The following is a 10,721-nucleotide window of genomic DNA, read 5'->3' as shown; positions in this document are numbered from 1 at the left end:
AGCCACATCACAGCTGGGCATTGTCGGAAGGCCACCATGTGCTTCAAGTTTACTCTGGCTCAGCAAGTCACACTGTTCCTTTAAGACTTCAGCTTTGGTGGGGCGCCTGGGTGGTTCAGCAGGTTAAGCATCCAACTTTGGCTCAGGTCATGAGTTCACAGTTTGTGGGTTCGAGCCCCACGTCGGGCTCTGTGCTGACAGCTCAGAGCCTGCGGCCTGCTTTGGATTCTGTGTCTCCCTCTCTCTCTGCTCACTCTCCCCCACTCACGCTCTGTCTTTCTCTCTCTCTCTCTCTCTCTCAAAAATAAATAAACATTAAGAAATTAAAAAAAAAAAGACTTCAGCTTTGGTTTAGTTCTCTTTAGCTAATGTAAACCTTTGCTGGAATTTTGACTATGGTGGCAACACATAAGCAAATAGCATTCTTTATTTCAATAAACCTGGAATATCTCAACAGTGTGAAGGAATCAATACAATGTTCCTCGTGTCCATCTGTCTACACTGAGAAAAACCTAACCCCATGCTTGAGGTGTTATTAGTGTACACAGAGTACATTACATGAGTCTGATTTCCACACATTCGTGGAACCCTCACAAACACCAAAAGAGAAGATTTACCTCTTTGCTAGGGGTTAAGAAAAAGACATGACAGTAGGACATACATCTTGATAGAAAAATATTTAAAGATTTTAATTCTCTGAATGAATGCCACGAGTTAACATTTTATGATCACCCTTCGAAAATAGGGCATTTGGGAGCAATTTTGAAGTTTTCCAAATCAGTACAAAGCTGATTAAACCCAACGTCACATTCACAGATTGCAAAATGACTTCCTTATAAAAACAAGGAAGCCAGGGTTGGGGTGGGTCTGTCACCAGAGTCCGGGGGCCTTGCCACTCGTTCGTGGAGCTCCTTGGTATTACATGTGTTCCTTAAAGAACCATTTCTGATGTTCCGAGTTGGTGCAGAGCCGTAGAAATGGTATGAAACTGTCACTGAAGGCCTTCTTCTCAGCCTGAACGCATTTATTGGACTGTACGTGAAATAAAGAACCATCCTACAAGAGAGAATAAGCACTGGCTGCTTACCAGAAATACAAATAATTCCTCAGAAAGTCGCTTTTTCCTTAAAATGTGTTAAGAGCTCGGGTGATTTTTTATCATTGCAGAAATATTTACTGAGCACTGTGTTTGCCCTGTACTGAGGCAACTCAGGACTGCCCACGCATAGACAGAGCCAGGAGTGGACAAGCGCGTCAGGCTCGCCAGGGTCCCGGACTCCACCGTCAGGGCGAGTGGTGCCACCTGCTGGCTGCTCTGGGGATCCGTCAGATCCCAAGTCTCCCTACTGCTATTCTTCTCCTTGAGGGAAATTAGGATCAAAGATTCTTTATTAACATCTTCCGCTTCCCTTAGGTCAACTAATTCCATCCCTGGCGATCTCTTTCTCTTAGGTATTTAAATACAGAATCAGGAAACTTGGCTGTAGTCCCAGCTCAGCCAGAGAACAGCTGGGCAAGGGGACAAGTCACCTGAGGACATGGGTTCTATGGGACTGTGCCAATTTCCCCAGCCCCAAAAGATCATGGTCCTCTTTAAGGCCTTCCCCTTGTCTTCCTTTTCCCAACTGTTCTGAGTTACCTCAGCGAAACTCTCCCCCATCCTTGAGTCTGTTTTTTTCCTCCACCTCTCTGTTGTAAGCTTTAAGTTCCCTGGGAACTTAATCACGGCTGAGCAAGTGACATACCTGTTCCAGGGAAAGAGAAACCTTTGGGAATAAAATTATAGGCAGAAGAATCTCAAAAATATTAACCCTGAAAACCCTTAAAAGAGTTCAAATGTTGCCTTCAGAGTACCATGAAAGGAAATAATTAAATAGCATCCCTTTTCCCAACCTTCTAAGGAGACTATACTTTTCCTTAATTGGTCACTGCAATTTAAGATACAATTTTAATGATGTTTCAAACCAATTTTATGATTTCTAGCTTACATTACTGTGTAAGCCCCTTGAGGGCTTACAGTTAGAAGAAACAAGACAAGGGGATGGAGGCGGGTGCTGCAGAGAACCACAGACGGGGAGCTTGCAGAAGTATCTTCCCTCTTATTTCTGATATCAGATGGATAACACCATGGCGCAGGCTTGTTCAGGTAGCCCGCAAATTTCACTGGTAATCATATCTTCTACAGGAAAATGTACTCCAACTTTTAATCATGCTTAGAATTAACCCATTTATTAGCAAATTAGACCAATCTTTCCATCCCTGGGGCCAGGCTGGGAACGAAAGCTTCCTATGGAGATAAAAATAAACTCATTTCGTCTTTTGAATTATTTTCTTTGGATTTACTCCCTCAAGTGCTTTTTAGTGATTCAAAAGATTTGACAGATTCACGAGTCCTGTTACAGCTTGTGGCCAAGTGTGGCGGGGCTAGTGCCTAACGGGCCTGAAATAATACCCGGTTCCAAATCAACATCAACTATTCTGATGGAGAGCCAGCTCCATCAGAGAGATGTTTTCTTGGTGATTACCCTGCAGGTAACAACTGATCTCTATAGAGCTTTATGGTTTCCAAGGACTATTTCTGCTGTCCATCTAGTCCACACTAGAGGTAGACAGGCTATTATTGTTCCCATTTTACAGCTGGGAAAAATGAGGCTTAAAGAAATGGAGTAGCTTGCCCCTGGATCTAACCTCACATCCTCACGCTTTGGCTATTCGTTTCACTCATTTTAAGCCCATTTCATCCTTGAGTGTGTTTGCGACAGCTCCTCACTCCGGGACTATGGCTCACGGTCTAAGGAGGCCAGAACGACTAGATGGGAGTCAAAGCACTCCTGATGCTGGATGCCGGCGCCCCGACCATACTGTTGGGTCCATGGTGAACTCCCTGGTCTCCCCAGATGTGGCCGCATCCCTGAGACCCTCGAGGACTGTGCCAGGGAACACTCTTTACCTCCACTCCCCCTTCTGCAGCCCATGCACCGAGAGCAAGGAGGGCAGCAGACGGCTCACTTACCTCCCGCAAGATGAACTTCTGATTCTCCGGGGCAGTTTCCTGGCAGAGTTGCATGATGAGAATATCCATTCCTGCGTCCACAGCGATGCAGGCCTCTGGCTGGTGAGTGTTGTAGCGTATTTCATTCCGAGACGTGTACTCGAAAAACTAAAAATGGAGCAGCCAATCGTGCGTCAGTTACTCTCTGATGTGGAGAGAGGGAAACGGCTGGACGAGAGCCTGGGGTGACTTGGAGCTGGAAGAAACTCAAATCCCACCCACTCATCTCTAGGTGTCTGACACTGCTTAAGGCAGGAAGGCTTTAAAGGTCCAGGTAGCCAACGTTTTCCTCCTCTGGGTCTCCTGCGTCTCCTGCGTCCTCCACGGGCTCGCCCTGGTGGTTTATCTGCCTCCTGGGACTGGGATCTGTTGCAATTCACAGACCTTCCAGAACTTGCTCCCCTGACCAGCCTGAAGCTCAGCACTTAACCCAGACAGACCTGCCCCGGCCACCAGCAATTGCCCTAAACACCACTTTACATGGCACTATCCATCAAAACCTAGAATTCTGTTCAAGCATTAATTCTAAGGAAGTCATCGGACACACAGATCTGTTGCTCCCCACCCCCCCACACTTTTGTTTCTGACAAGAGGTTAGTGGCATGGTTACTTTACAATCAAAAACAGGCAGGCAGGGAATCAGTTAACTAAACAGTAATACAGCCACACAAAGGATTATCAAGAGGCCATTAGGAATGACATTCTCAAAGGATGTCTAATAACATGTGAAAAGTATGATGAAGTGGAAAGAATGGAATATAAAACATACAGACATTATGATAATAACTATTTAAAATACATGATCTAAAGGCCTTGCATAAAGGAAGATGAGAAATAACTAGGTCTTAGTTCTAATGGTGGTTGCAGGGTCCTGTCATTCACTTACTGCTTATATTTTTTTGCATTTCCCAAATATTCTGCAAAAGCATATAGTACCCTCATAATGCAAATATATATATATATATATATACATCAAATATTTAATTAAAAAAATTTTTTTTAACGTTTATTTATTTTTGAGACAGAGAGAGACAGAGCATGAATGGGGGAGGGGCAGAGAGAGAGGGAGACACAGAATCGGAAGCAGGCTCCAGGCTCTGAGCCATCAGACCAGAGCCCGACGCGGGGCTCAAACTCACAGACCGTGAGATCATGAGATCGTGACCTGAGCCAAAGTCGGAGGCTTAACCGACTGAGCCACCCAGGCGCCCCTCAAATATTTAATTTTAAAAAAAAAGAGAGACTTCCCCTCATTTCTCTCTTTAAAGACCCCACACAAACGGTCCCTTGAACATTCAGGCTCCCACTGTCTGTTTTCCCCTGGCTCAAGAATGTCAAACTATAGAGAAGGAGCACCTACCTGGTTCTGACCCATTCCGTGACAGTGGTAGAGAAGGACCTGGTGTCCCACGATTTGGTTTTCATTGGGAGGGTTATAGTCAAAGCAGTAATCTCTCAGTCCTTTGTTCTGGAGCTAAACAAAACATAAAGGTGGCATTTTGGTCCAGATTTATACACAACAACAGGTTCCACCCAAGGCTCCCACGGTAATGACTCCATTGGAGAGGAGTCATTGAGTCAAGAACCGGACTTACTGGGTAAGAGCTCCTTAGATTTTTAGTTTTGAAAGTGCTTTCCCATTCTATACCATAGGCAAGAATCATAACCCCCATTTCTAAAGATAAATCTGAGTTGCAGAGAGATTAACTCTTTATGACCTGAAAGCTCTTATCTCTCCATTTCTCCTTGGTGCAGACTTATTGCTGCACTGGTCCGTGCAGAGCTGGGTTGCTGCCTCACACATGTACCAAGGACCCCTGCAAGCAGGCATCTGCAAAAGACATCCTGTGTGAGAGACTCACCATTTTCCAGATGAGAAGTCCACCATTCTAGACTATAGGAACAGCACAATACAGAGCTGATGGCCCAAGGTCACACGAGTGGAGATGCCTGAGTCTTGAATCCAGGAACTCAGATCCCAAGTCCAGTGCTCTCCCCATCACTCAACGCTGTCTAATCTAATGCCATCTCTAAGGTACCTTTTAGATCTAAAACCCTTCGATCATTCCAAGAGAAAAAAATCATGCTCCCGCCTCCCTTTTAGTAGCCTCCAGGGACAGACACACATCTTCCAAATCTCTTTCTGGAGAGTTCAAAGACCCCTCAATGAACTCCTCATGAATCCCTCTCCTGCCCTGGCCCTCGTCCACCCTTGACTAGCCTGTTTCTGAAGATAAGACTCAGTCATATTGAAAGAAGATTCTACAATCCAATCCACTAGCTCACAAAGCACAGACTTCCATGTTCCTGAAGTCCCTTTGCTTGTGAAGAAATCTGGTTAGAATAAGCAGAACACCTCAGATTTGGAAGGGCTCAAATGTCATCTAGCAAATCAGTCCCCACGCTTGACCACCAAAGGACTGTGACCTCAAATGAACTCCCTATGTTCAGAAAGATTTGAAATGGAAAAAACACTAAAAGAGAGGTGGGAACCCCTGAAAATTAAAACTGAGATAAACTAAGCTAGCTGTATCAAGTTGGTGAAACAGAAAAAAGAATGATATTAAATGACTTTAGAACATTCCCCGCTGTTTTTGTTTTTTAGAACATTCCATGTTTGATTACATTTCCTTAGTGAACTATATTCTATAAACAAATAGAGCAGCAAAGAAATCCTAAACCTCATTCAGTATCAACTGTCAGTGGTAATGGTGAATTCTTATTTTGAAACTATTTTAAATATCTTTTAAGATAAAGCAAATAAATAATATGGTAATATTTTTGAAACTAAGATTTTCAGTGTAAGAAAAAAGTAATACAAGTATAATATCGAAGAAGAAAAAATCCTGTAAGATTACATTTAAATTTGAGATATCAGTATGAGTTCATGATTTGTTTCTCAAAAATATGCATTTCCTTTCTCTACCCACTGAAAAACTATAGCACTGTGCACCCCACATGGTACCCACTGGCCATATGTGGCCACTGGGCACTTGAAATGTGACCAAGTCCAAATTGAGATATGCAGTGAGTGTAAAATACACAGCAGGTTTCAAAACAGTATGAGAAAAAGACATAATGCATCTCGATAGATTTTTACATCAACTACATGTTGAAATGATAATACTAGGGATACATTGAATTAAATAAAATATATTATTAACTTCACTTGCTCCTTTTTAAAATATGGTTACTAGGGGCACCTGAGTGGCTCAGTTGGTTGAGCGTCCAACTTCAGCTCAGGTTGTGATCTTGTAGTTTGTGGGTTCAAGCCCCACATTGGGCTCTGTGCTGACAGCTCAGAGCCTGGAGCCTGCTTCAGATCTCCTTCTCGGTCTGTCACTCTCCCACCTGCACTCTCTTTCTCTCAAACATAAACATTAAAAAAACTTTTTAAATAATAAATAAATAAACCTTAAAAATAAAGTTAAATATAGTTAAATTTTTAATTACGTTATGTGGCTAGCATTATGTTTCTGGTGTAGAGTGTGGTCTAGAGACAGAGACCACAGCTGGCATCTGGATTGTGGGCTCTGAACACTGTCCCCCACTGAAAGGGTCAGGGGCTCTGGGAGGGATGGCAGCAAACGTAGAAGATGAGTGTGGCCGGGATCAAGGAAGCAATCAAGCTACTACAAGGGGTCAAGATCACAGAAGCCAAAATGAAGAGGTTCTCACTAGCTGAAGATGGGCAACCTGAACTGTTCAAAGAAAAAACCAGAAACCAACAGACGAACTGCAGCACACTGACCATATAAAACCCCATTGGTTTACAGTGATGCTCAAGAAAAGAAAAAGCCAACAAGCAAATGAGCCAACAAATAAACTGGAGGAAACTGAAGTGCCAATTCTTACTCTGAAAACAGGCAAATAAAGAGAAGGACTTAAAAATTTGTTATGCCTTTTCTTGTTTTTAATTTTTTAAGTTTATTTTTTTATTTTGATAGAGAGAGCGCGCACAAGCTGGGGAGAGGCAGAGAGAGAGAGAGAGAGAGAGAGAGAGAGAGCGAGCAGGGGAGGAGCAGAGAGAGAGAGAGAGAGAGAGAGAGAGAGACAGAGACAGAGACAGAGAGACAGAGAGAGAATCCCAAGCAGGCTGCACACAGTCAGCTCAGAGCCTGATGCGGGGCTCAAACTCATAAACTGTGAGATCATGACCGGAGCTGAAATCAAGGGTCAGATGCTTAACTGACCGAGTCACCCACTCATCCCTAAAATCTGTTATGCCTTTTCTGAATGAACTCTAAATTTCACGAATACCAAATGGTCCCAGTTAACAAGGGAACGTTCTTCTTTACAGAAACATCTCAGCTAAAAATGCAGAGGAAATGAAAGGATTAGAAAAAGCACCATTTGACAATGCCACTTGAAGTTTGGGTCTAGGTGATGATTATCAACAGTTACAGAAAACACGAGAGAGGATGCTGACATGGCCCCTGATAGTGGCTGGTCCCGGACAGGCCCCATGGACCCGCTGATCAATGTCATCGCTAGAAGCAGGATGACCAGAGGTTAGGTGCTCCTGCGATGATGCCGCAGGAGCACAAAACACACCTGTGAAGTGTTCTTGCCATAAAAGGCTGATGATTCCATTCCAATCAGACCTTTGGACCTCACTTCCATTTTAAGAACTGTGGGCAAGAGGCACGATTTAAAAGACACCACAAGGAAACAATTAGGTAATTCCAAGGGTGAGATGTGCTACTGGACAACGGATGCTGTTTTTGCAACAATATTAGCACAAGTGGGGAGGAGGAGGGAAGAGGTCTGCCTTAGATGAAGGAGACGTGGGAGGGAGGACTAGCAGCCAACCACAACGCGAGACCTTGTCTGGACCCCAGGTGGAACCAGCCAGTTACCCTGAGAGAGGTGTGAAAAAGCAGGGGAATGTGGGTAAGGGCTAGATATTAAAGGGTACCAAGAAATCACTGCTCACTCAACGGGGGTGTGATAATGGTCTGCAGTTAGAAGATACCGTCCATACAGACGTGCACGGGGAAGCGAATGGGAGTGAAATGACAGGATGCCTGGGGTTTGCTTGAGCAAAGAAAAACATGAGAGGATGCAGCAGAGGAGACAGAAAGCAAGAGAGGCAATATCATCATAATTCTAGAAGCTCGGGAACAGGGTTCATTACATCATTCTCTCTGCTTGAACCTTTTCATAGCAAAGACTGAATTGAATGTGTTAACGTCCTGCTTTGTGTTTATCAAAGACTCCCAGAATGGAACATGGACACTTCTGATCAACACGACACAGCAGAGGACACCTTCCTAAGTTGGTATCATTCCTCCCCAAAGCCAAAGGCACTGGACATTTTAGTTGGCTTCATCCCAGAGACATTTCTTTCAGGTTCTTTGAAATAACCGAAGTGACTCTTCTCCCTCTACTACTGCCTTTATCAATCCCTGAGCTGGGAATTATTAACTGGTCCAGCCATCTGAAGCTTGAAGTAATGTGAAACCGGACATGGAAACACCAGGTGAGCCTCAGTTTCTTTATCTATAAAATGGGAGGCTTATCGTCACCAATTTGGAGATGGCTTCTAGTGCTGACATTCTGGACTTGAGGCCCAGACACGGGGAGAAGGAAAGACAGTGGATTAAAGCAGGGAGGGGAGAAAGGGTGAGGAAGGCTAGCAGTCCCCATGAAGGGGACTTTCTTGGCTAGGATTTATTGGTCAGGGAAGCCCCTGCCCACCAGAGGCCCGCCTAACTCACCATCCCAAAGAAGCCAGGCCTGTCTTCAGGCACGTGCAATTCTGGGTACACGTTTTCCAAGAACCACCTGAAGTCCTTACACTGGAGCTTTGCACGGAGCTGCTTCCTCTCTGTCACATCGCCAAAGGGTTCCTGAGGAAACAGCAAAAGCAGTGAGTCCCTGCAGGGCACGTACTTCCTACCAAAGCCTTCTCTCCACGGATGCTTCCCTCCTCTGCAACGTGTACCGAGAACCCACTGTGTGCTGGGTCCTGTACAGGCTCAGAGGGTCAGACCAGCCTCAGACACAGCGACAGCACCTTGGCAGGAGAGACCATCACACAAACAACTGCATTCTCGGGCACTCTCGCTACAAGGAGGTGTGGCCAGGTGCTCTAGGGAAGGACACGAAGCGCCTGGTAATGAAGTCAGGGAGCCGAGTCCTGGGGCTGCATCAGCTCCCTGGACCCGTGCATCTGCACCATCGATGAGTGTGTGATCACAGACCAGTGGACGTCAGTCGAGTACATACACCCTGACATTCTGAATTACTGCTGATACCTGAAGCGTTCACTTTCAAACACAGGTGAATATTCTCAATGTAACCATGTACATAGACCTTATGTGCTCAACATGCTGAAGTCTGAACATATGCTTACAATGGTAAGTGCCAAGTGCTGCAGTGAAAAATACTCATGGAAGTTTAGTTTTCTGGACAAGTGATTAAGAACTTCTAAATAATTGCGGCACCTGGGTGGCTCACAGCATGATCTCGCAGTTCGTGAGTTCAAGGCCCATGTCAGGCTCTGTGCTGACAGCTTAGAGCCTGGAGTCTGCTTCAATTTCTGTGTCTCCTCTCTCTGCCTCTCCTCTGTTCGCTCTCTCTCTCTCTCTCTCTCTTTCAAAAATAAATAAACATTAAAAAATTTTTTTAACTTCTAAATAATTAAATAAAGCAAGCATCTATTTAGCATAGCCACAAGAGCAGTGCTGAGCACTATTACTGTCCTTGCAATATGATGTTAAAGTATTAAAATTTAACAGGCTAAATATTTAACAAAATAGTAATGTCAGGAAAACGTCTGAGCAAAATTTCAGAGTTTTACTTATTTCCCAGAGGGCCTTCCTTTGATGAGTCATTGTGCCCTCATCTTCAACCAAATATCCCTTTTAACACTCGGCCACAGGCATCCAGACAAAAGGTGTACGTGGGGCCCCTCTAATATGTCATTCTTTGGGAAGCCTCAGGAAGAGAGAGCTGTGGGTTCCAGACTGGGTAATGGGAAGGAGCAGATGTTTCCACCCTGCAGCCTTGGGCATGACAGAGGAAGCAATGACCCTGGAGCCCAGAGGCAGAAAGGGGCCAAGGTCAGGGGCAGGTCCACAGGGCTCTGCAGAGCAGGGAATGGGTTCTACGCACCCCAGGCTCAGTTCTGCCCACATCACCCACGAGGCCTTGGGCAAGCTCTCTGAGCTTCAGTTCTGGCATCTAAAATGAGAATTGGGGCGCCTGGGTGGCTCAGTAGGCTGAGTGTCTGACTTCCTCAGGTCATGATCTCACAGTTCGTGAGTTCCAGCCCCACGTAGGGCTGACAAGCTCAAGCTCAGAGCCTGGAGCCTGCTTCGGATTCTGTGTCTCCCTCTCTCTCTGCCCCTCCCCTGTTCAAACACAGTCTCTCAAAATTAAATAAACATTAAAAAAATAATAATAAATAAAAAATGAGAATTTCATAGCTATCCTGAAGGGCTGCTGTGAGGATTCAGAAAAAGAGGTTTACATTTTCATTTTAGTTGATACTGGTGCAGAGTGGGCACCTTGTCCAGGGCCCTGTAGAGCTGGCCAGTGCAGAGGCAGTGGACCTATTTGCTAAAGCTTATTTGTAACCCTAAAACCACTACCACCACCATCATCTGCAAACACATACAGAGAGGGATAAAAAATCTGAGTCACCCAACGTGACGCTCCTGGC

The 10,721-nt window shown here is 44.9% G+C and overlaps 1 protein-coding gene across 1 annotated transcript in view; it reads right to left on the bottom strand.

The window, feature by feature from the left end:
* Positions 1-664: 664 nt before the first annotated feature.
* The window catches only part of GALNT12 (polypeptide N-acetylgalactosaminyltransferase 12), a 38,035-nt gene continuing 27,978 nt past the window's right edge, over positions 665-10,721 (bottom strand). The window contains exons 7-10 of the mRNA XM_043567375.1: positions 8,773-8,904; positions 4,413-4,526; positions 3,014-3,160; positions 665-1,056 (exon numbers count right to left, since the gene is read on the bottom strand). Coding sequence (XP_043423310.1) covers positions 919-1,056; positions 3,014-3,160; positions 4,413-4,526; positions 8,773-8,904 — 531 coding nt within the window. The 3' untranslated portion in view covers positions 665-918. The remainder of the gene's footprint in view (positions 1,057-3,013; positions 3,161-4,412; positions 4,527-8,772; positions 8,905-10,721) is intronic.

This window comes from Prionailurus bengalensis, chromosome D4, assembly GCF_016509475.1.
Source record: "Prionailurus bengalensis isolate Pbe53 chromosome D4, Fcat_Pben_1.1_paternal_pri, whole genome shotgun sequence".
NCBI lineage: Eukaryota > Metazoa > Chordata > Mammalia > Carnivora > Felidae > Prionailurus > Prionailurus bengalensis.
The sequence above is the reverse complement of the archived record's forward strand: the minus strand, read 5'-3'. Positions and strand labels throughout refer to the sequence as shown.